This window comes from Hydractinia symbiolongicarpus, chromosome 7 (assembly GCF_029227915.1).
Source record: "Hydractinia symbiolongicarpus strain clone_291-10 chromosome 7, HSymV2.1, whole genome shotgun sequence".
NCBI lineage: Eukaryota > Metazoa > Cnidaria > Hydrozoa > Anthoathecata > Hydractiniidae > Hydractinia > Hydractinia symbiolongicarpus.
The window spans coordinates 15,610,712-15,637,817 of NC_079881.1; the positions used below are offsets into that span (position 1 = coordinate 15,610,712).

At 33.7% G+C, this 27,106-nt stretch overlaps 1 protein-coding gene across 1 annotated transcript; it reads left to right on the forward strand.

Annotated features, from left to right (window-relative positions):
• Nucleotides 1–279: 279 nt before the first annotated feature.
• On the forward strand, nucleotides 280–26,681 carry LOC130649273 (chromobox protein homolog 2-like). Its single transcript, XM_057455526.1, has 5 exons — nucleotides 280–414; nucleotides 16,439–16,482; nucleotides 17,053–17,118; nucleotides 17,536–17,608; nucleotides 26,135–26,681. The coding sequence occupies exons 1-5, from the start codon at nucleotides 340–342 to the stop codon at nucleotides 26,549–26,551; spliced, it is 675 nt and encodes a 224-aa protein (XP_057311509.1). The 5' UTR covers nucleotides 280–339; the 3' UTR covers nucleotides 26,552–26,681.
• The last annotated feature ends 425 nt before the right edge of the window (nucleotides 26,682–27,106 follow it).

The window sequence follows — 27,106 nt, forward strand, 5'->3', positions numbered from 1 at the left end:
TTCCGAAGTTTTCTGATTGCTTGAGTGTACTTCCCAGTCTTTCGCTCCCGGCAAACGGAAAATCGGGAAATAACGGGGGTACGAAAGACGGGGGCAGGGGGTACAAAGCCAATTTATTGACATTTTTAGCTAACTTTTATTAGAGCTGCTCGTCACAAACTAATTTGTTCTATTAGACAAAAAAATAATCTACCTTTTCGTGAAAAAATATTAGTCTTATTTCTTTATCCTGGCCTGATTTCATATGATTTTTTTTCTATCAACATTTTGAGAATCTCAATAATTCTCTTGGTATGCCTCGCGTGTAGCAAACGTGCTCCACAATTTCGCTTCGCAAAAATGGAAACAAGTTCAGCCACTGTACCTGGCGAGGTGTTTGCAGCCGAAAAAATACTTAAAAAGCGCTATAAAAAGGTGAGCTAACTAGCAGTAAACTAAATTTTTCATTCCCCTTTTTACGACATAGTTAATGAGATTTTGCATGTAAACCTTGTTGTTTTTTTGTGTTAGATAATAGATGGATCCCAGCGTTTATTGTTTACTTTTTAGCGGTAAAAGCTCATTGGCTTTAACATTTGTGTGGCAGGATAAAAGATGCTAGGATTTGGTGAAGAGTGGTCTTTACCTTAGGGGTCATCTACAAATTTCGTATGACATTTTATACGAATGTATCCAAATTTAATTGCTTATAATTTTGTATAAAAATTGTATACAATTCGTATAGTGTTAATTAATTATACAATTTTTAAAAAATCTTATACGAATTTTATACGATTTTCATACGAATTGTGATACGAATTATATTCTTACTTATACGAATTTTCATACAAATTATTTAGATTTTCCAATTGCGAATATAAATTTCAATACAAGAAGCCCTGGGGGCTCTAAGAATTTCCGCGCGCTACCAAAATATTTGATGAAAACCTGCTAATTCGTTTTGTTATTGTGCCAAACATTCGAAGGGGTTTGGTGCATGAACCTCTGAAGATAAAGCACACCAGTGACATTATATCTTACAACAAACGCAAACAAAACGAAACGTGTCATAATAAACTCACATTTTAAAAGAAATTGCTAACAAAAAATACAGCCTATCATTCATGGTTGAAAGTCTTGCGATTAAAACGTTTATGGTCTTAAATGGCATTAGTTGACAAAAAATCAAAATTTTGATGTGACCATCATTTTCAGCATACTTTTTTTATTAACTGTGTCAATTTTTGTCGAAAATAAAATTTTGGCCTGAAATAACATTTAGGAGAATAAAAATCAAACTTTTGTACCATCATCATTTTCGGCATACTTTATTTGTTAACTGTGCCAGATTTAGCCAAAAATGAAGTGGTTTTAATTTTTGGACCAATTTTTGGCCTAAAATGACATTTAGGTGACAAAAATCAAAATTATTATGTCACCATTATGTTCAGCATACTTTTTTTGTTAACTGTGCCAAATTTTGTCGAAAACAAATACCAATTTTGGCCTGAAACATCAATACGAGACTTCCCAGTAGTTAAGGAGCTTGGGTACGAAGTTTACATCTGTGACGGAGCAACGTGAAATCTTTCTCAAAAAATGTTCCGAAAGAAAAAAACGATGGTTTTAAAGAATTTCCTACGCCTTTGGGCGCGGAAATTCAATAGTTTCTTCATAGAAATCTAACTTTTCGCTATCCAGCTAGCTTTGAAATAAACATTAACAATTTCTAAACGCCGTTCTTAATACTTCAAATGTTCAAATCTCTAAACGCTGTTCGTGCGAATTTCGAAGGATTGGTTTTTGGCGCTGTAGATTAGTGGTTATAACTCATGCGAATTTTATATGATTTTAGAAAACTTTCATACGAATTCAATTATTGTATGGCAAAAGAAAATTCGTATAGCATATCCATATTTTTTTAATACAAATTGCTACGAATTTTGTAGATGACCCCTTAACACTTTCCATTTCCATGAGTATTCTTTCCATGTTGAAACACTTTGACACATTCATCAAAAATATCAGGAACTTGATGTTGAAGCATTTTATGAACTAGAATAAATAGTTGTTCGGAACATAGGTGTTTGATGCTCGGCCATTTATTGGATGTATGTTTTCAGTAAACAATTTTGTGTACTCTGTCCTAAATCGATTGATAATTTTTGGTTTACAAAAGTTGAGGAGAAAGTTTCATTTTCACATGTCATCAGCAATGTATAAGTCTTCTGACCTAACTGCGGACGCAAGCCCAACTTTAGACACTTTCTTTAAATTGTTGTTTTGTTAGTTTTTAAATTTTTGTTTTTTATTAATAAATTGTTTTTATCCCAACACTTTTTATCCATCTATTATCTAACATGGTAGCTTTGCTGTGCTGTGGGTTCTTACTGCTCCTTCTTAGTAACATCGTAAGGATCATATGGGCTTGCCTCAGATCCTTCATAGTTTTGGAAGAGCACATAACCGTACAATGATCTCCCTATGACTTAAAAACAACTTTACTCAGGTGGGAAACCCCACATTTACGCTAAAACTGATTGTTGTATTTTCAAGCAATACAAAACCTTCTTTTAAAAATAGCTCATCCAACAACAACGAAATGAGTCTACCAGATAGGAATTTCTTTTCTGTCTCTTTACTTGCTGCCTGTAATAAGGTTTCTAAAAACCAGCTCACTCTCCAATTAAAATTAATGACTTTATCATTAAACTTAAGCCAAGTATGTGCCTGACAAATATTTCTATTTTCAACCCAGGTCCTGTTATATCACTGTTCTTCATGCTTAAAACCTGTGGCAGAAACACACAAAGCACTTTTATGTGACAAGTGTGGATTATGGGCTCATGAAAAGTGTGAGAGTATTTTTGATAAAAAATATCAACAATTTATGAAGACCCCTGAAGATAAACATTTTTTGTTTGCAGTCCCTGTCCTTCTCGTAATTTGCCCTTTGCTAATGAGGATTCATTTGGTGACGAAATCTGGACAACATCAATATTACTATTGATGAAAACTTTGATTTTGAGGAAATCAGAAATGGGAAGGGCTTAAAAATGGCCCATCTCAACGCTAAACAGTACAGCACTTTTCCCCGATCAGGTGAGTCTCCCCCGATCGGGGGTAATCACCCGATCAGGGGAGTCCGCAACTTCCAAATTAGTTGAGACTTACCCGGATCGGGTGAGTACTTTTTGTGAAAAAAAAATGTTCTGTAAAAGGGCAAGCCGCTGGACAAAAGTGCGGGCCAATTTTGTTTATATGAAGTCACATGCGTATTTCGCGCCGATTCACCAATTAAAAACATATTCACCATGCCGTTCTGGTGCTATTAATGTTTATTTTCGTTGGATCAACAACATGGTAAAATACTATTTGTTTCTGGCTAACATGCTGGAGAGATTTTATTATTTTGATGTCCTGAAGCTAGCTTGTGAATAATAAGTTTATTTGAGTCTTTTATTACGTGTACAGATGACAGCTACTGCATACTTACAGGATATACCAAAACGCCTAGGTGACAAACAGCTTACGGGACAAATAAGATTAATTAGGCTAGCCAAAGCAAAAAACTAATGTAAAAATATATTTGTGAAAGAAATAATGATTGATACCCCATAGCGCAACCGAGTAAGAGACATAAGAAACCATGTTATTGGTGTAATGGCTTCACATATATAAAATAAACTCTGAGCATGCGAACCCATTTATAATGTAGAAAAATAGGCCAAAATTGTGAACTTTGTTGTAACATTGATTGGGGGAGAGTCACTCGATTCACTGATTACAAGGTACAAAGCGCCACTCACTTGATGGGGGTATTAAAAAGTTAGTGTCCGCCGCCGACTCGCCCAATCGGGTGATTACCCCCGATCGGGGAAAAGTGCCGTACTGCTAAATCTTAAACTTCTGCTACATCAAACAAACTTGATGTGGACATGTTCAACAGTATGAGGCAGCAATGTGAACATTGCTAAAATCAGAAAAAACATCTTTTTATCATCAAATGATACTTATGTAACAAAATAAGGTGAAATTTTGTAAATAGGTAAAACTAGTCATTATGAATAGGTCAAGATACTTTTACTGTGTTTATATAATATTGATAGTAGTATTCTGTATAAATTTTTATTGAATGTCCGTGCCTGAAGGCGTAGGAAATTCTTTAAAGCTGTCGTTTTTTTCTTTTACAGCATTTTTTGAGAAAAAATACTATCCTCCTCTGAAAGGAGGATAGTATTGGTTTCCATCTGCTAACTGTCCCAAATGGTCAATTGCAATGTCACAGATTTAAACTTCGTACCCAAACTCCCTAATTACTTGGAAGTCATCTAAATGACGTTTCGGGCCAAAATTGGTATTTGTTTTCGACAAAATTTGGTGCAGTTAACAAAAAACGTATGCTGAACATAATGTTGACATTATAATTTTGATTTTTGTCACCTAAATGTCATTTAGTTTTTGAAAAAACCTTTTTATTCAAAGCAAAAAGTGGTAATATAAGACAGTAATATAAGACACAATATTCAAATTGTTGTTACAAAATTATCATTTCTGTGTCATTTAAGAACTCAGAAATGATTTTTTTGTTTCTGTGCCCTACTGCAGTGTGTTAGGCATCCATTAGAAGAAATATTTCTTAATAAAAGCAATCTACTTTTACTTTTAATGATGATTTTGTAACATATACAGATCTTGGAGATTTCTAATGAGGCATGATTTCTGTTACCTTATTATCACATTTTTGTTTTGGTATACAAGATTTCCCTTGAAGATTCTGAAAAATGACAATTCATATAAAGTTATTTTTGCAGTTAATTAAATTCAACATTTATGCTTTCTTGGATAAATGTTAATAAAAAAGTAACTTTTTTTATTTCAAAGTGTTACAAAATTATCATTTTTTTGTTTTTGAAGCAAATAATGTTGTATTTATGATAGTAACAACCGGAACTTTCATTATTCCGAAAACCGGTCTTTTTCCATTATTTTTCTTGGCTTTATTAGACTAGTATCATTTTTTTAAAAGAAAATCTTGTTACTTTATTATCATTTTTTGTTTATTATGTTTCACTTAATTTCTCTGTGACAGATTGCCCAACTTTCACGGGAATTTCTAATTGTTACAGTTTTCCTCTTCCTTGAAGAGATAGACATGACCAAATTGTTACAATAGCGACTAAGATACTTAAAATGATAATTATGTAACATACACTCTAAATGTTCACAATTGGCCAAAAAACTGCCTCATATTTTTGAACATGTCCATGTATTCTCCATTTGTGAAACCAAAATTGATGACACCATCACTGACAATGACGTTAAAATAGACAGACAGACAGACAGACAGATAGGAGGGGTCATGGCTTAAATGTTGAGTCCTACAGTATTTAATGCTCATTTTAAGCAACGCAAACCCAATTAGGGCCTGCGCTCTACTAGACAACTCCCGGCAACATCCAACGGCCCACACAGTGAGCCTTTTTCCCAATTTCCTCACATGGCTTGGGTGTACCCAGGGCTATGGTAACATTCACTTGCCCATGTTGAATCGCCATCCAGAGGAACCGAACCCTGGTCTCCCGCACGGAGTACCAGAGCTATAACCACTAATCTACGGCGCCATAAATTGATGGCTATATTTTTGCTATAGGAATGCCCGGAATAGATGAGGTGGGGGTGTTTTGATTTTTGTTAATGAAAACTTGGATAGCCACCTTTTGAAATACCCACAGTACTGGAATCAGAACACCTAACATTGTGGACTGCGCATCGTACGCATTGCGCAAGATTCGCAATGCTGTCGCAATAGTAAAATTTTTTAGCATCGTGAAAGTCGCGATCTATCGTGGATCCGCATCGCGACTGTCATGAAACATCTTTAAACATTATAATAACACTTAATTAATGTTATGACAGAATAACGCCTTTAAATATAAATAATTTTTTTTTTGTTGTTTTTTAAATTAAAAATATTATCAGCGTTGTAAGCTTCTTTCTTGTTTAGACGAATCCAACCTAATTAGTTGTTCTATCCACCCTTCTTCGGTGTGATTATTATTATTATATATGTTATTATTATATATGTTTAAAATTATGCTTGCTAAAATCTAATAGTGCAAACTTTTACCGTATTCTTTGTAAAACACAATTCTGGAGATAATTTTTTCTTTTGTGTTGAATGTGATTCTAATCTATTTATATCTTTGCAATCACATTAAGCACATTGAAATGATTTGCTTCTGGTAATAGAGCAGTATAGAAGGCGGGTATTATTGACATGTATTTCACAACCTAGTGCCTAGGACTTCATTATTAATTTCTGTTAAAAATATTGAAAAACGTAAAATTAAATGTATAGATGATAATTTTCTTTTTTACCTTGGCTACCTTCAAGCAACAGGTGACCATTAAAAATATGAAAAATACAATTAATAAGACACATGCAACTATCTCCTCCCCATTGCTGCAATTTATTTTATCATGCACACTGTGATTGCTTAGATAAAAATGGATCACAAAATTCTATAAAAATTAAAAGGGAATGTTCCATACATCGCTGTTACAGACAATCCGTGATAATTATTATGTTGTTATCTTCTTACCTTAGTGCTATTTGGACTAAGGATTGATTTTACCAGCTGGGGGGTCTTGGGTGTTGTAAGCCCTCCAAGTGGGAAAACTTTTGCTAATTCAAGCTTTACGGGTAAAAAAATCGCCAAAAATTGTCTTTCGATTCATCTAGTTATCCTTAAAATTGACGAAAAGAAACGCTATTAGAAAATCTCCTAAGAACATTTTTTATAAGAAACAACTCTCCGCCTTACACGTTTTTTATAAGAAACCTAAGCATTTGGTTGAGTCTGGAGTTTCTTAAAGTTTCAATAATTTTAGCCTGAAATGTTTCTTAATTTTCCGTATTTGAGCTAGAAAAGTTTCTTAAACATGTAGAACTTAAACTGTTTACCAATCAAAAACAACAACAGAGATTAATAGGGATTAACTACAATAAAATGAGACAATTGTGAATGTATTTCAATATTTATAAACTCTTTCTGTTTCAAACTCTTGCTGTTTCTGCCAATATCAAGCTTTATCAACATGACTAGGTGAATCAAATGATTACACCAGCCATGGACAGGACAATAAAACACATAACAAAAACAATAACCAATTACATGGAAAAATAGGGTTATGAAAAGGTTAGACTTCGGTTGCTCATTGTACATCGATCTAACAGCATCTATGTTAGGCATGATTTCCTTATGGATGTACATGAGTGCAGTTCCATTTAAACGATCCTTACTTATCCAGATGTTCAATTCTTGCCTCGTAGAACAACACAAATATTAGTTGAGAAAGAACTCCTGAGATGGGGAGGGTTGCGGGTAATAGCTATTTGATTTTTGACTGACTAAGTGACTGATTAGTTAAAACGATTCAGTCAAAATCTGTAAGCTATAATTTGCAACCCTCTCAGTCTATATGGTAGCAATGTCACAACTTTGACGTTAACATCGCCATAGGCGAAATGGAGAGGGCTGTGAACAGTGGCTTTTCGGCACAAAAAAACAGATTTTTTAACGTGCTCTGTTTCCAACATCCGTATTGTAATCCCCAGAACGTCGACATCATTCACTTGGCTTACATTTTTCATCCTATTTACACTTAGTCACGCAACTTATCTGACTGACCCTGACCCTGAAAAAGCAGTTTTTATCTTGGGAGATTTTAACTGTAACATGCTTTCAAAATATGCTCTTTTCTCCAAAATATAGGAATTATGCTCCACTTTTTTGGAGCCAACTCATGTTACCAAAAATAGTAGCACTCCTATTGACTTGATTCTTTCTAACAGTTCTGTATTTCTAAAACTAGTGTCATGGATTTAGGCATCAGTGATGTGATCAGAATATTCAAAAGGGCAAAATTTGAACCTAAAACTATATCAAGGTTTGTAGCTACAAGAACTTCAGTGAAGAGGGTTTTCTGAAGGACCTCAGGAATTTAGACTGGTCATATTTATACCTTGATGAAGCATGTGAGAAACTGAATAAAAATGTTAAAACAGTGGCTGACAAACATGCCTCTTTCAAAACACATAGATTTTCTGGCCGTGTTGAGGCATGGATCACTGATGAATTAATAATAGCCATCAAAGAAAGAGAGTTCTTAAAACGGAAAGCATCAAAAACAAAATCCATCATAGACTGGCAAGCTTTCAAACAAAAAAGGAACCAGGTAATAGGTCTTAAAAATCAACTCAAAAATGAGTACTATAATGACGTTTTGCAGGACTTTCAAAAACAGCCAAAACAACTTTGGAAAACCCTAAAAAAACTGGTTCCTGATAAGTCAGGCAATACTACCTCGATAAAACGATGGTACAGAAATTTCTCACCCTAAAGAAATTTCCAATACATTCAATTCATTTTTTGTCAGTGTTGGTGCCAAACTAGCCTCAAAATTTTCTTCTGACACTACTAATGTTAATCCACCTGTTAACAGACAGATTTTCGGTGGGCTCCTATGGAGACCAAAAGTGTTGAAAAAATATTTAGTTCACTAAAACTTAATAACGCTACAGGCTTGGATGGAATTGGTTCACGTCTGCTAAAAGCAGGTTCGTCAGTTTTAAGTATTCATTTATCAAGTCTTTCCAACAAATCCTTATTTACTGGTTATGTACCTGAATGTTGGAAGACTAAAAGGGTAAAACAGACCTCACTAATTATTGGACTATCTCCATTTTACCAATTCCTATTAAATTTTTTGAAAAATTAGTGCATGAGCAAATGTCTCATTTTATTTCTGAGCACAACTTCCTCAATGACAGACAGTCCGGCTTTCTTCTCCACAGAAACTGCAGTTGTCAATATCTCTGATTTTATTCTTACTGAGCTCGACCAACAAAACTTTGTTTGTGCTGTGCTCATTGACCTTAAAAAAGCTTTTGACACTGTTGATCATAAAATTTTGTTAAAAAAAACTATGGTGTTTTGGCATCAGAGATGCTGCCTTTGACTCATTCGAGTCTTACTTAACGGGCCAAAGGCAGCTGCTCTTGTATACGAAACAAGATCAAATCTGCTTTATTATGACGCTTTTGGGATGTGGCAGGGATCTGTGTTGGGCCCCCTGTTCTTTCATTAGTATATTGATGACTTAAAATCTGTCATCAATTCAAACTACCACCATCTGTATGCAGATGATACAATAATCATTTTGTCCCATAAAAACTTGGATACACTTGTCTCCCTGGTCGAGTTAAAACTTTCGCAACTCGACCTCTGGCTGAATAATAACAAAACTACTATTAATACGGACAAAACTGAAACAATCTTTTTCAGCAACCACAGCCAGAGCGCATGAGTCCAAAGAGTTTTCCTCATTCCATAAGGTCTTGGAAGGATATCGTTTGAGCATGCAAGATATGATTTTGTTGAACCTTTCATGACATTGTTTTTTTTCACTTAGTTTTACAATAGTTTTGTATTAGTTATTTTTATGAACCATTTGTAAAAATAACTATAAATAAAGATATAAAAATAATAATCATAATAATAATGATTAAATAAGAACATTTTAAAAGTTTTTTTTGAGGATATGTACACACTGTTATTGAAGGCTATACATAGATTGAAATAATGATTGGGCATTTGTCTTGACCAACTAGATTTGGCATATGACTGGCTATTTTTTTGTCAATTTCGGTCAGGTGACTATCTAATTAGTGATAATAATTTTATTGTTACTGTAAAGATATTATACTTTAGTTTTAACGTACATGACGCCACCTTCAAAGCTTGAATTGAATATTTAAAGAACGTAGAACTCAACAATGAATCACACCACACATGACTGTCATTTTGTTTTTTAATAAGCGTTATAAACTGCTGTGGATTGCTAGGGCCAGTGTATGACTTATAATTATTTCCTCATCTGCTGTGTTTTCTTTTATTTTTAAAATCTTTCCACACTGAACACAAAATGTTTTAGATAACGTCTGGTTGTTTCAACAACAGACCATAGAAATGTAAAACACAACGTGTTTACATTTCAAGCTCTTTTAGATCACATTATAGCAACAATTTTGGGGCGGTATTAATAAACTATGGAACTATACCCTGAACCACCCAGAATCAGCCAGAACCACCCAGAATCAGCCAGACTCAGACAGGGCCACTCAAACTCAGACAGAAGCAGCTAGCTATAAATGGTAACCAAAAAAGGCATGCTTCATACCTTGAGACTAAGTACTATTGATGTTACTATTATGATTAAGGTCACTCCAGTGTGGAAGTTTTTTGTGCGTGTGTTTTACCAATCTTGTGGTTGTGAACAATGGCTTTTCAACACTGTATATTGTTTTACATGTAAATAAAAAAATCTAAATAAAAATCCTATTTCTTTCTTAACCCTATGCGATTATAGCTACGTTTTATCCTATTTTACAAAATCTGTTTAAAGTCCAGCATTGTTATTTGCCCAAGGATTTAAAGGCAAGACTGTTTATGAAATTGCGCCCCTGACGGTACCAAATTAATAAATTAGTCCATGATTTTGTTACACGTGTTAAGTCTTAATTCAACCGACCATCATGACAGATGAGCAGGGCAGAGGAGACTAGGAGTTAGACTGGCAAAATTACCAGTATATTAGCGTTTCATGGCGGATTTACTAGAAAGGCGGGTTTAGAGATTATTTTTTAATTAAAGCATTGAAGTTGTTAAGATCCTGCTGGTTTTACTAGAGAGGCAGAACATCACTTACACTCAATATTTATACTGACTATGTACAAGTCTAAAAAAATACCTAAAAAAGAGCATGATGTGATGATACGATCCTCACACTTGATGTTTTTGACTAAAGAAAATTCTTTACTATCAAATATATTTCTCTGTAGTAAATGAATGGAATTATTTTTTGCATGGGAAAATAATGTTCGCAAAAAATCTTACTGTGGAAGATTTATTTGCTTTCCGTGGATTAGTTTTCGCAAGGACAAAATTTAAAACTGTTAATTTTTTCTTCAAAGGAAATAATGAATATCGAAAACACAATGTTCAGTGCAACATACGTGGTTGACTAAAAATTTTATTTTAATTTCCCCGCCACATATATATTTAACCTTGAAATATTCTTTTGGGTGTACATCACTCTCACTTTATTTAAGTTTTGCAGCATAGACATCGAAAAAGTGAGTCAAGAGGCGCGGTTGCGCATGTCATTTAAAATTGGCTGGCTGATTCTGGCTGTCTGGGTAATTCCATAGTTTAGTAATACCGATTTTGGAGGGCTTTGCCCCTTTCCCCCATCTTTCAAGGACTTACAGCGCCCCCACCTAAGACCCCATGCTGCCTTGTATTTGTAAATATATAATGACTGATAAAGGGATTTCTTATTTTGACCCTGCTATAATCCAGAAATTATTGTGACATCAGCTAATACACTTTTTATAAGAACACCCAACTTGAAGGTATAGCTCCAAATGATCTTTGTTACTTGTAAGGTTTAAAGAAGCATTTCAGTACTTTTTGGTATTAAGAAAGCCTTAAAGGGAACCCAAGGTATAAAATGATGTAGGACTTATTTTATACAGCTTAAGAAGTTGACTAACAAGTTGTTGTTATTTAATTTTTTAAAAAGCTCTTTTTGTTCTCAAGAAATTCACATTGAAAGAATTTAATTTGTTGCATAAAAATTATGTAATATTTAAGTAATAGCAAATTCTAACATTTTCAGTCATCAGTAATTTTAGACCTGTTAAGGGATATGCATTCAAACTTTATCAATGCACAGACATTATAAAGGTGAATTGTTTAACATAAATTTTTTGCCAAATTGACAATCATTTGCTCCTTCCAGACCTCTTAATTTTTTTCAATGACCCAATAACTCGGGATCTGTAACTTGGTTTGCAATAACATCTCCATGATCTGATTAAATAGGTATGAATATAAGATAATTAAGTATGTACAAGACATGAACTGTATATCCAGATTTGTTTTTGTTTGGCTCACAATAATACAACTTTTCTATCGTTTCATAATTCTATTAAAGAGCAAAATCATCTGTATTTTATAATCTCAGATTTGTAACAAAAACAGGTAAAAACTTTCAAAGAAAACGAAATAACGTTTCAACCTTAACACATCCGCATAATTTATATAGGTAAATATATTTATCATAGCACATCTGTATTTCATTCTCAACAGAGAATGCTTCACCCTGATCAGACCTCTGATCATGACGGGCGAGTATAATGCGTGTAAGTCATATTAAAGAAGAACTACTTTGTTCATCACTAACACACTGCCAAGCAGTGAGCGGGATTCGATCAGCAGTCCCCAGAACTGGGAGCCACAGACGAACCCACTACACTACATGTGGCAATATGTTAGTGATGAACTCAGATTGTTTATCTGGATGGTGTGTATACATATAGGTGAATATTTATCATAGCACATCCGTATTTCATTCTCAACAGAGAATGCTTCACCCCGATCAGACCTCTGATCATGACGGGCGAGTATAATGCGCGTCTCTGCTGTCCAATTCTGTTTTTCCTTTTAATTTCTCAGAATTGATAAATCAATTTCGTTAAGGTTACTGTAAAGGAAAAAGATCACTTTATGAGTAGTCTCAGAAAAACCCTTTGTCAATACTTTTATATTTTTTTTATTTATTTTTTTTCTGTTTTTGAATGCTTCATGAAAGACTTTTTTGATGGTGTTATTTTCGTGGGATGTTAAATTTCCAAAAAGAAAATATAATGAAATAAACACACACCATTTTTTTTTTCACCATACGTTTTAAAATGGCTTCTTTTTCGGAACGCGTGGTCGCAGACTTCTCGTTTTTGCACCATTATATTCAGCATAAATTAAATTTAAAAAGGTTCCCGTATTTTTTTTTGTAACAACGTTGTTATGAAATTATTTGTAATTATATATAATCATTTAAAAAAATGCATATTTTTTTCTTTCTATCGTCATAATTCGCTAATCAGTAATTTATACAAAAAAATCCGGGAACATTTTGTGCATAATTTATTCAGCTTTTTTGCACATATTTTGTCGAAGGTGTGAAGGATATAACACCTCTGGAAAGGCTTTTTCAAGAGAAAAGGGATGTTCCAAATATATTCATGGAATATAAAATATGTCATTCGAAAGAGAATTTTTTTTTCTATATGTCATGAATTTTTTGCAAAAAACCTAAAAAAAAATTGTTTCCTTTACAGTAACCTTAAGCAAAGATAAACAGAGCAGTATGGGTAAAGTCTGGAAATTTAATATTACAATCTATTGGCCTGTATATCTTTCATTAAATGATGTTCTGTCATGTCGTTAAATGAACATAAACATGAAATTTTTCTTTTAGTTCGTAATACTTTCCCTAAAAATAATGTGTCATCAGCAAAACATTAAGACACCTGGGACAAGCAACAAGTGTTATTTTGGCAAAGAATTTTATGATAATCAATTCATCCTCATATTATTTCTGCATTGATAAAGTTTGAATGCATATTATCCTTTAACAGGTCTAAAATTACTGATGACAGAAAATGTCAAAATTTGCTATTACTTAAATATGACATAATTTATGCAACATAATTAAATCTAAAAATTCTTTAAATGTGAATATCTTGAGAACAAAAAGAGCTTTTTAAAAAATTAAAAAGGACTTGTTAAATAACTTTTTAAGCTCTATAATAAAGTCCAACATTTTTAGACCTCGGGTTCCCTTATGTTCTTAACATGTTCTAAAGCTTTAGACATCTGAATCCATATGTTCTTTTTTGTTCTTATTAAAAAAGTGTAAACTGGTAACAATTGTTTAGTGTTCCTGTGTTGCTAACCTGTTTTACAAGAACATCAAGACAATATGTGAGAACAAAGCTATAAAACTAAGAGATACCCATTGTAGTAACAGGAAATAAAACTACAAATACAAACATATAAATGAAAGCAGAGCCATAAAAGTATCGTAGCAAAATGTCAAAAAGTTGGGTCCCCCCACCATCATTAAATACAGAGACCAATTACAAAAAATGGAAAAAAGAAGTTCAAATATGGCAAGCTCTCACAGAACTAAAAGCGGAAAAACAAGGGCCAGCTATGTTCATAGGTTTAAAAGGGAAAGCTAAAGAAGCAGTATTAGAATTGGAAATTGAACAAATCAGTGCCACAACTCGGGTAGAAGCTATTACTGACTGGATTGGATTGGACAAAATTTACTTGAAGGATGAAAGGATGAAAAATTTAAACGACTGTCTGAAATGAGCAGGAATGATCACCTTATAGAGTTTGAACGTTTATGTCACAAAATCCAGGTTCACCATATGGAATTCCTGGTGGAGTTTTGACATTTAACCTTACAGAGCAGCAACAGTTGGCTAGAGCAACTATAAATGAATTACGATGATCCAATGGTATTACAGTTAAAAAAAAATATTTGGTGATACTGTAGAGCCTATTTAAAGGTAGAGCCTATTTTACAGGCAAGTGCAGATTCTACAGATTAGAATTACGTTACTAAAAGCGGTGGATATCAGCGTTCAAGGTTTAAAAGAGGAAGGGCTACAGCATTAAATCAAAGATATGGATTGAGGAAAACCAGATTCAGTAATAGAGTAATGAATCCGCCTGATAAATTTGGAAATCCTTTCAAGTGCAATATTTGTCAGTCCATTTATCACTGGGCTATAAATTGTCCCCATTCTTATGAGAATCAGGAGTCTGAAGATGTGAAAAAGGAGGAGAGTCGTTTAAAGGTTACTTTTTTTTCTAAAATTAAAGAAAGTAAAATGCAATCCTTTGTTGTTGAAACTTTGTCATGTGCAGTTTTGGACTGTGGTTGTACCAAAACAGTCTGTCGTAACACTTGTTACCAATGTTTCATTGATAATATTGATAGTGATAAACTTCTAGAAGAGTATCTAGGTGGAACAAGAATTAAATTTGAAGATAGTGAAGCAGTTTGTTCCATAAAAAGAGTAATCTTACCTGTAATCATTGGCTCAAAAGAAGTTAATCTAGAAACAGAAGTTGTTCCCAATGAAATACCTTTGCTTTTGAGTCAAACATCGATGAGAAAAGCAAATGGAGTTTTAGATTTTAGCAATGATACTGTTAAAATGTTCGGAGAATGCCATCCTTTAAAATTTACCACCACAGGTCACTGTTGCATACCTTAGATGAAAAGAATTATGACCTTTATGCTTCCTCAAGTTGCCTTTTTATGTGCAAGTGAAAAATCCAAAAGAAACAAGATCGTCAAACTTCATCGTCAGTTCTGTCATCCAAGTGCTGAAAAATTAAAATCTCTCATTAAAGCATTCTTTTTTAGAAGACCAGAGTGAAATCATGAAATTGATCGATAATGTCTCACACTCTTGTAAAGTATGCGTTAAGTATAGAAAAAACAAGCCACGTTCTATTGTTGGCTTACCAACCTAATACAATATCTTGTGCTACACAGATAACAAATGTTTGTATGAAGCTGCACATTTAACCAAAGCTTTAGAAGACAAGCGATTAAGAGGTGACATGGCTTCTCTCAGACAGAGCATCAATCAAAAGGAAGTTAAATTGAAGTGGATTCCCACCAAACATCAGTTAGCAGATGTGTTAACAAAGCAAGGAGCAAATAGCACACTTCTACTGAATGTGCTACAAAATGGTCATAAAGAGTATAGTGAACAATTAAATGTTGTATTTTCAAAAAAATTTATTATAAAGAGTTGAGTTTTATTTTCAGAATTCATTGATAAATACCAAATAGCACTTGGCATCGCACAACTAAGGACCCAAGAAATAATAGTCTTCGGTAACTATTTGATCAAGACTTGTATAGTAGAGGGCATTGGTGAAAAGTTTCTCCCCGGGACCACTATACTAAGCGAGTAGTAGTCGCTATAAATCCCTCCCATGCCCGAATAAACTGAACAGGGTGCAAAAAAAAAAAAAAAAATAGCCAAAATGCTGAAACCTTCATGTTTTTCAATGTAAATCTCTGTTTCGAATTCTTGTTGCTGTTAATAAATTTTTTGTCCAAGTAGTTTCTGATTAGGTCAAACTGTTCCATTCCATATAACGTTGTTGAAACAGTTTGGCTGTTGTTAGCAGTTTCTTCCAAGTTATTATTCAAAGCTTTGCCTATTTTTAAGATTTATGTAATCGCTTGACCTTAAATACTTGAAAGCTAATCAACCTGTGATTGAATTTCTAAAAATTCCACCCTTTTGCTTGAAAATCACGTGACAACGTGATACCAAGGTTATTTCTGTAAGTATTATGTAGGTATTTATATAGTGTTAGGATTTTCTACACATAAACTAATATCCCTAAGAGCAAAAAACTGTTTTTCTGTTGCCTCTTTGTGCTACAGTCACTTGTATAGATCAACATATTAATAATAATCATTGAATTAACGTTATTTTCTTTTTTTACAGGGAAGGGCTGAATATTTAGTCAAATGGCAGGGTTACTCTTCAAAGTAAGATTTGTAATTTCGATTGGTTTTATGATTTTTGTGCATGTGTTAATAATTATTTAAGTCAACATGATTTGTTAGTGATTTCGTTGGTTTTGAGATAGATTGGAACTGAAAATGAATAACTTAATTATGTAGTTAATATAAAAGATTTCTTTTCATGTTTTTATATGTTTTTTTATCTATTTTGAGTAATTGTCCTTATCCTAACTCCTTAGTCCTCTTACTACCACTATTTGAATGTATGTTGTTATGAACCAAGTAATTTTTTGTAATACTTTCACCTACCGCGCCCTTCTTTTAAACACCCCTTCTTAAAACAGTTGTATCCTCTTACAGTGAACTGAACTAAAACTCTGCAGTGGAATTAAAATTGGCATTATGTTTATTTGGTACCCACAAACAATAAATCCCACCCCCTAAAAAATTAAAATATTAGCAAATAAACCATAGGCCTGTCATTCACAAAGTTAAATACATATGAAATATCGTCAATTGGGATCTGCGACCATTAGTTTTGACTTAAAATAGATAGATAGATAGATAGATAGACTTACTTTTTTATAACTTTAGATTTAACACTTGGGAACCAGTTGAAAATATACTTGATGAAAGATTGTTGCAGTCTTTTAAAATAAGGTATGGTCTTATTATTAATTTTACAATGGGTGCCTTCGAAACGATTTATTTTATTTTTCAGTATGTCCCCATCACTGTCTCATCCTGTTTTGTTTTTTACTTGTATCAAACCATGACTTGACAGCCTTAATTTTTTAACCTCACAAACCAGACTATTTCTTGAACCTCATGTTATAACATATAAGCACCTAAGGATGATGTCGCATAAATGTTTTCATGCTGAAGGATGGCCATATGCTTCAGGGATTGAATTTACCATAAATTTCATCCGTCGAAATTGGGACCCACAATTTTTTATGGATAAAAAGTATGATCTACGAAAAATTGTTTTCCACGAAGGTGAGACGTGTCTATAACTGTAATTTTGAATTTTGTTTAATAAAAAATTCTTTATTCCTGTTCATTCTTTTTTTTCAGCCATCCTTTTCGTGGACGCAAAAGAAAAAGAGGGGGGGGATTTGGAAAGTGGAATAAAAAAGCAAAAATTGAGGTATGTACTATTTATATATTTGATGTTGCAATATACAATTACTACAGGTGCGGCAATAACATTCAGTGAAAAATGGGTACAAGAGGTAGCCTAAACCCTAAATCTCCTTAAAATCTAAAAAATTGAGATGCTCCTAAAATTTACTAAATAACCTAAAATTTGGACTCCCTCTTAAAAATATAACTAAAATGATGAATTAAGATAATTTCTGCAATCTGAAATAAACAGCATTATACAACATCTGATATTAAAAAAGGAAACGCTTGATTATTGGTAACTCTTCGTTTCCACCTAAAATTTTGAGAAAATCTTCAAATATGGCGTTCTTTATACATTATCAGATTTTCTCCCTAAAATTTGCACCCAAAACCTCTTGATCTTGTCAAAAACCAATTGCATCATTGAAAAGATTTACATCACATTACATCATCATAAATTGATTGGTGGCTTTTTGGTAGAGCGTTCGCCTCCAGAGCAGAAGTTCTAGGGTTTAAACTAGTAATACCTAAGTGTATATCAATTTTTTTACCTAACGTTGAGCATAGGAATAGGTTTGTTACCTTGCGCGGTTGTTTAGTTGAGTGGCTGTTGTGCTTTCACGCCTTCCGCAACTCAAATGGGAGCTTTAAATGCACTAGGTAACCCCAATTTGCAGGTCCCTCATTGATAACAGTGTCATTAGGAACTGGCGAGGCTATCCTAATACAATAATAACCGATTACCATATTGTCCGAGGTCTAAGTGCCGAAAGAGCGTGCAAGGTCGGTGCAATGACTGAGGGCGATATTTTCGGTACAGCACGGGGTAATAGGTTATTATTGTATTTGTTAACCGTGTAAGTTTGATAAAAATAAAAAATAAGAATTTTGATTTAAGTGTTCTTATAATAATATAATATAAATTTGAAACAGTTCTGTCTAAAAACACAACCATTTCATGCGGAATTCGAAACTCGCTGTCGAATAAATCCATGTAAACAAAACATTATGACAGTTCGACACTTACGGAAAAATGTGTACAGTTAAATGTGCAACTAAAATTTAGATACAGCGAATTTTGAATTAAATTTTGTACTAGCTAGCCAAGAATAACTTGGGCTTCAACGATTTTTAACATTGACTGGGTCACCAAAAAACTGAATAAGTCTCAAAAGGGGGAAGAAGGATGCATTTTTTTATAACTTTAAAAAGGTAAAAAGTATTGCACTGATTAAACGGATGCCCACTTTTAAAGGGTACACGTATTAGAAATGAATCGAAAACACATTGAAATGTTTTTTTGACATTAAAAAAATTCTAATTTGAATTGAGGAAAGGAGCGCTCTGTCGAGCAGCAGTGTTTATTTGTGTAAACACTAATAATAATTCTAGACCAACGCGAAAATTCGTTTTCTATGAGTTCGCGAAGATCAATGTTCATGAAAAACAAATTAAGTTTAGTATCGTTCTGTTGATTTATATTGCATGGATATTTTCTATTAATCACTAAACATAACGTGAAGATGCTCAAGCCCGCTAAAAGAAAAGCATAAATTTTAAAGTTCAATCTTCGCGAAGTTTCCAAAGAGCATTGATTCGCAAAACTTTATTTTTTAACACGGCTCATTCGCAAATTTTTCGCCCTTAAATTAGTCAGCCTCGTTTCTATTGCTTGAAAATTGCAAAATGTTTCTCGTTTTTTTTTTTTTTTTTTTTTTTTTTTTTTAATTCTTTGTTACTTTTCTATGACACTATTACAAGCTCGTGAGCTTGTATTAAAACGCAAATGAGTCCTACAAAAATGGAAATTTTTTCCTCTCTGAGCACAGACACGGGAGTAGTCGTGTGTTCGAATCTCATCTTGGTAACTATTTTTACTTTTTTTTTTCTTTTTACTATCTTCCCTGCGAGGATGTGTTTCCAACTCGTAACTAACTAACCAAATGGTCAATTGCAACATCACAGATTTAAACTTCATACCTAAACTCTCTAAGTACTTGAAAGTCATCTAAATGACGTTTCAGGCCAAAATTCGCACTTGTTTTCGACAAAATTTGGCACAGTTAACAAAAAAATTATGCTGAACATAATAGTGGCATCATAATTTTTGTGACCTAAATGTCATTTTAGGCCAAAACTGGCCTGAAAATTAAAACTACTTTATTTTCGACAAAATTTGACAAAGTTAACAGAAAAAGTATGCCGAGCATGATGGTGACATCAAAATGTTAAATTTTTTGTCAACTAAATGCCATTTAAGACCATAAACGTTTCAATCGCGCGACTTTCAACAATGAATGATAGGCAGTATTTTTGTTAGCAGAAATTGTAGAATTGGGTCGCATTTTCGATGTTTCATAGTTGTGCATTTTTAATAGCTTGTGTATTTTTTAAAAAGATAAGTGTTGAAAAGATTTATTTAACTAACTGGTAAAGTTAAGGTCTCTCCAAATGCCTGGAAAGTAGTCTGCGAAAAATAAAATTTCCACAAAAATACGTAAGAGAAAAACGAAGATGCTCCACCATATATAAATAATGACGGGAACGAAATTTTTTTCGCTACGCTAATGACACGCCAACATAGTGAAATATGATTTCGGAAACACTTCGAGAATTTTTTCCGATTCCTTCCTTGTTATTTTTCTCCACGCTATTCACAGGATTCTTTTTAACGAAGTTTGCTGTTTGTGACAGTTCTGGTAATATATTTTTTTAACTACAGCTATTTCCTTTTTTGAACAATTAAGATCGAATATTATTTTTCTTTATTTTGCTTTTTCTTTTGTTACTGAATTACTGAATTTTGAAAATTTCAGGTGGAGCTTGTGGTCTTTCTTCTTCCTGTCAATCAGTTTACTCCAGACTGACTTTTCGAGGAATTTTCCGTTCAAGAAGATCTCACAAATCAATTTTAAAAAAAACTGCGTAGTGTGTAACAAATATTATTGCCTATCCTGAAGAGCAAAATTTGTCGTGTCTAACTTCGTAACAGAAATCACAATTTGATAGACAGCTTTTTGTAAACTTTATTTGCTAGGTTGTTTACGTATATCATACGTCTTGTTTTGTTTGCGACTCCATCGTACCATTATGGTGGACGTTTATGGTGGCCGAGGAGTGCCAACGCCTAAATTTCGCAAAGAAGAATTAAAATCTAAAGTGAATGTCAAAGTCAAAGTTTCAAAATTCAAACGAAAGTTTAAAGTAAAAGTCATTATAAATTGATGACACTATTCGGCCAGTGACGTGGCCTAACAGTGCCAACGCGCTAAAAAAGTAAAAACACAAATTTATCGTCTAATGATAAATGATAAAATTTGTCGGTACCGTAGCATTCAAAAAATATTATAACAAGCTGATTCCACATTTTTCTAGAAGCCCTGGCATTGAAGTTGCGTCTTAAAAAATATATGTGAGGATCCTGAGGACGTAAAAACAAAACAAAAGTAGAATAGGTGTAACTAGCTCATTTTATGGACTCCAAACTCATTGCGTCAGAATTTCAGTACGAGATCTCGCGACTCTTGAAACTGTGAAGTATGCACACTAGCAAACCTTAGACTGAATGATGGAGATTTCCTGGAAATTTTATGTAAAACGGACATCAAAAAGTTATATTGGGCAGGAGCACAAAATAGCTATTTTGAGAAAAACATGTTAAAATATTTTTTTGTTTCGTTTTCAACTATTTTAGAAGCAGTAGTAGGGCATTACGGCGACTTCTCGGTCACCCCAACACCTAAGGTCTTAAGTCTTAAGTTTCGTCTTCTCTGACGAGTTTAAATCATTTTTCATTTCATTCCATAGAGCTGTTGTACACTTTGAAGGAACCTTTCTCCATCTTTTTCGATAGAGTTTAAAAAAACCCAAGTAAGCACTATTGACAGAGGGGAAGAATAGTTAAAGTAACAATTATATGAATCTATATTAAATTACCCGTATACGTCTGTCTGTCTGTCTGTCACGCAAAATGGTACTGCAAGTAGCAAGACGCACGCAATGCGGTATAAAAAGAACAAGCGAACCCGTGAATTTTTTTAACGGCCACCGACTAGTAAATAATATACAGTAGCTGAAAATACATCAACATGTATCAAATATTAATCAAACAAAAGAGTTTCATAAACAAAACATAGCAAATCAATTTAATGTTTCTATGCAAAAAATAAACGAAGAAGGATGGGTTAATTTCTTAAAGTAAAAAGAATAACTAGATCAACGTTGTTCAAATCTATTAAACAAAATATTGTACTTCAGATCATAGTCATAAGAAAAAAAGATAGTCTAGAGGCAACGACCACCGACATTGTTTGCGCAAACTATCCTTAAGTTGTGTCGGACGACCCTCCGGCGGCTCAAATAGGAGAGAATTACTTGGCTGGAGATGATCTTGATGATTTATTTAAGTTAATTGATAGTGGTTTTTTGGAAGATAATGTGGATTTTAACACAGAATTAGATGCTGTTGTAACAGAAGTTGAAATCTGCAAGATGAGGTTTACCATTGCCAAAAATTGCGATAAAGTTTGTAAATCACAAGGTGTCCAACTAGACATTGCAATTTTATGCACGCCTTGTCAGAAATGCCAGATGCTAGCCCTTTTCTGTCCGTACCAAAATTGTCAAAGGAAGAAAAAATTCTAAAGAAGCTACATCCATTAACATTAAAATTAATGATGAAAAAAAGTGGTGAGATATGTTTTGGTGACAGATGTTCACCTGAATCAGCAAGATGTATGTTTTCAGAGGATAAATTTAAATATTCAACTGATGAAGCTGTTGAACTTTGGAACAAAATAAAGCCCCGATTGAAAGTTTTCATGGTGATGCTGAGGATTTTTATTCTTATTTTTATGGCTTACTAGGGGATAATCTTCTACCCTTAAAGTTGAAAGATGTGACTTAAATCAACATTTTATTAACTGAAGCTGCTAATCACATTTTAATTCATCTCTCGGGAACCGATAAAGTTATGGCGTCTCTTCCTGATACTGTTTTGGCGATTACTGAAAATGAGCTGAAAAGTTTGCAATATATAGCTGGATTTATTGTACAAAAGCTTCACACAAAATTCCGTTTCTCAAAGAAGTGTACTGATTACAACAAGCAGGCTATTTTAATTTTACAGGCGTGAAAAGTTGACTCTGACAATTCGCAGACATTAGTATACGGGACAGAGGTGAATTGTGAAGAGTGAATAAACAAATTGAAGATGTTTTTCGAGAATGTGAAAAAATATTTTGATCGAAAACTTCACATTTCAGCACAACTTTGAAATGTCATGATCTTGTTGAAGATATGTTGAAAAACTGTTCTATTTTGTCAAACTGTAATAGTGTTTGTTATACTGTTGATCCAAAAGTCAGCAAAGAAGTCAGTATAAACCTTCTGGAACATATGCTCACGTTGTATACAAGAGTTCAGAGTGTTTCATATGCAAGAGATATACGTGAAAAACACGAAACTGCTAAGAAGGCTGCAAAAAAGAGATCACTGAGAACTGAAATAAAGAAATCAAGCAGCAGCACAGACATGGGACACTGATTGACTTAGTTCCAGGCATGAACTTTAAAAACTGCCATAACGGCTATTTTTATAGCCACACACTTAATAAAAATCATTATTCGGCTTAGCTTACCAAGTAAAAATAGCTGCTGCTATATAGTAATTTTTTGCAGCTTCAAATAGTAAATATTATTAAATTCTACCAACACTAAACTTTGTTGAAAAAAATTGTAAAAACAAACAAACTTACCCTTGAGTAGTATTATGGTTTAATCTCCCTAATTCCATAATAAAAATGAAATTGGCATTTCTAGAGTGAACCATCAACAAAAGCCAATCTCTAGTCTTTCAGAATAAGAGAAACCAAAAAATAATGTTTTTTTAAATTTGTGGCTATAAAAATAGCCGTTGTGACAGTTTAAGTTCATGTCCGGAACTTTTGGGTTTACTGAGTCTTCTTTCTTTTCGGTAATGGAGTGTCATCAATGATGTTAAATTTACTGCTTTGATATTATCATTATACCCAACATCTCTTACAGAAGGATTGTCACGACGAGATCCAATTGCACGTTGTCTACCAAAATAGTTTTCTAAGTCATCCTGGCAAAATCTTTCTGAAAGAATATATGGTACACCATGTTCTAAAAGGAATTTAACAACTTCTTTGCTTGAATTGACTGTAATTTTTAGTCCTTCGTGTGTCTGCCAAGAAATAAACATATTTGATTTTGCATTTTTTGTAAAGTTTCCGTCACGCTCTTTAATAGATTCTTTCCATAATGTAAAATAGGAAAGGAAATCATCCAACCATGCAAAACGTACATCATCAACAGACTCATAAGGCTTTAAAAATGGCTTTCTTTTCAACTCATGTTCAACAGTGTTCTTTACGTTCGAACAATCAAAAAATTTGTCCATCATAAGACCAAATTGTCCTGTACCAGCTGCTTCAGGTGGACCGAATTGATTCAAAACACTACCAACAGTTTCACTAAGGACTTGAGCGGCAAGACGAACTTTCATTACAGAGAAAGGTGTCAGTTGGACATGATCATTTGTCAACTTGTGAACTAACTTTAAGCCACTTTCTAGGTCTTCATGATAGAGTTGTGTAACATGACTCCAAAAAATATACAAACCACTATTCCACATATAACGTGTAGCTCTACCAGAACCAGAAGTAGCAATACTAGACCACAGGAGAATGAACAACTTGATTGTGTCTACGAACCAGATAATATTTTTAACAGGTTTGTTACAAAAACAGTTGATAAAAATGGAGACACAGACACTTGCCAAAAGAAATAACAAGAGTGACAAAGTACTTTTTGGATCGATGTTTCACAATGCCATGCAAGCTGACATCAAATCATTACCTCCGCTCTCCTTTAATTCAAGGTGTACTTGAAATCAAGTGTGATGTCATGATAAATGTGCGATTAACAATGCTTCAAACAAGACTGACAACAGGCTACTTAGAATTATATATGTATATGTAGAACCTGTAGAAGATGACACTTGCTCCGTCATCTAGCATGCCCGCCACACCGTCGAAGAAGAACAAGAGAAAGAAAAAGTCAACTTCGGATCAAGATTGTGGACATGGGAGTAGAGATATTCGTGAAATGTTTTTGAGCAACAAAAGAAGAAGAGAGTCCAGCAAAAAAATTGTATTGTTATCGAATAATTCTTGATATAGGATAACAATCAAATATTATATAGAAAAAATTCACCAAATTATTGCCTCCCTCTTCTCTTCGTTTTTTGTCTTGAAATTTGAAATTTCTGATACGAAGATATTCAAACCCTTCCGTTTTTCGATTTTTAGCTGATTTCCTCACATTGAGTGGTGCTTTGGAGCCATTTTTAGAGTTAGAGTTTTAGAGCCATTTTTCGGGCTGATTATTTTTTTCGTTGTGATTCTATTATTTCTACCCTTGTCCTCGGAGCCCTCGTTATTTAGGAGTTTTTGGCCTTTAAAACTTGGAAAAACTTTCTCGAATTTTGGAAAAAGTTGATTTTTCGCGAAAATAACTTTCGCGAATTTCAGGTTAAATTTCTTACTGCGCAGAAATTTTAACGAAAAGGGGCCAAAATCGCGAAAATTTCTGCCCTTAAAGTAGGCTCTGTAGTAGCTATGTACACAATTTAGAAAAGGCAAGGGAGAGATTGGTTCTTTTTCACAAGCGATTTTCTGTAGGTGATTCGAATAATTAAGCATTCGTCATCTAATTTAGGCTAGATTATTATGCTAATTAGGAGTGGTACGTCTAATTAGCAGTGTTCGCTTAGTTAGTTTTTCTCTGTCATCAGTGGGTTCAACCAACCAAACGCTCTGCATGTGTTCTGTGTTTGCAGGCCAAGCACTGATTGTTTTTGTTTTTTTTTGCATTTACTTTTACATTATAGCCAGCTAGAGCTGATTAACTCAAAAAGTCAGCAACATCTAGCTTGCTAGCCTAAAGCTACAGCAGAGCTAAGTAGGCTAGTGGATATGGTTCACAAACACTACCTAGCTAGTTACTAATCAAAAAATACAAAAACAATTCACTCGTTAACAAAATATATGTCAACAACAAATATAAATAGAGTATATTCTCACCTGTCTTGTCTTCAAGTTTTTTGTCGATTTTCGAACAAAACCTGATCTGGCAGTAAACGAAACTTAGCCAGTCAATGCAAATAAAAAAGTTTCTGGGAAGTTAGTTCAGGGGAATAAAAACTATGCCAATAACTTATGTGTGAACGCATCAGAGCTGGCTTCGCGTTATGAATGCACGAATGTACTCATTTTTTTTCCGGAGACAACGAAAAATTATGTGAATTATAACATTGAGAAAGAGAGCTTGGAACTCATTTCTTTGGTACTGCAAGAAAATTTTTTTCAGAAAGTGATAGAGAAAAAAGAACTTTTAAATTGCTCTTCCAATTTGACTTGTGCCATAATCTCCAGAAAACATACTGCGTTTTTTTTGTTTAATTTATTTTCTTACTGTTTCTTTTATGTTTATCAAAAATTACCTGCCCTGCCGTCTGTATTTAGGAAGACGTAAGTTTTGAACAAGATGTTGAGGAAGAAGATGGCGATATATCTGTATGCTCTGGTGAAGAAGAATTAACAAACACCTTAAGCGACATAAAAGAAGAGCTAGAAGAAGGTCAAAGCCCTGATAAAAGTTGCTTGACCATTAATGAAACTTTAGAAAACAAAGAGAAGGAGAGCTGTGTTACCAACACTCAGAAAAAAACTATTGATAATACACTGAAAGACCATGTTAGTAACACCTCTCGACTGAAGAAAACCACCTCAATGCCGAAGAAAAAGCAATTAGATTCGAACTGCGAATGTTGGAAAAGACCGTTAATCGATCAAATTATGATAACCGACGTGACGTCTGACGACATTACTGTAACTATAAAAGAGTGTTTTACCGACGTTGGTTTTTTTCATAAGCAGTAAATAGGAATGTTGTACCATTCAAAACAGTGAAAGGCTGAACGAGACAAAAATAAAAGTTACTTTATTTGTACAGCTTTCGCACGTAAGACAATCCATTTCACTCGTTTGCACAATAACAATCAAAACGTCAGTTCAAATATCGTAAAATGCGTAATCAAGCGTAGCGCTTATCAGCGGTGGTAGTAAGACTTTGATGCGTTTATCAGCGGTGATAGTAAGACTTTGATGCGTTTATCAGCGGTGATAGTAAGACTTTGATGCGTTTATCAGCGGTGATAGTAAGACTTTGATGCGTTTATCAGCGGTGATAGTAAGACTTTGATACGTTTATCAGCGGCGATAGTAAGACTTTGATGCGCTTATCAGCAGTCATAGTAAGACTTTGATGCGTTTATCAGCGGTGATAGTAAGACTTTGATGCGCTTATCTGAGGGTGCGCTTTGTTTTTTTTGTGAGATGTTACCACTTGATTTTATTTGGAAAGCCAATCTATGAAGGGTGGCGTATTCAGTTCGAAAAACCTTTGGACCAAATAGTAACGGTTTTAAAAATAAT

Bases quoted from the DNA above. Each gene is read 5' to 3' on its own strand.
- LOC130649273 (XM_057455526.1), top strand. From the start codon at position 340: ATGGAAACAAGTTCAGCCACTGTACCTGGCGAGGTGTTTGCAGCCGAA. The intron at 415-16,438 runs GTGAGCTAACTA...CTTTTTTTACAG, and splicing joins TTAAAAAGCGCTATAAAAAG to GGAAGGGCTGAATATTTAGT. The intron at 17,609-26,134 runs GTATGTACTATT...GTCTGTATTTAG, and splicing joins ATAAAAAAGCAAAAATTGAG to GAAGACGTAAGTTTTGAACA.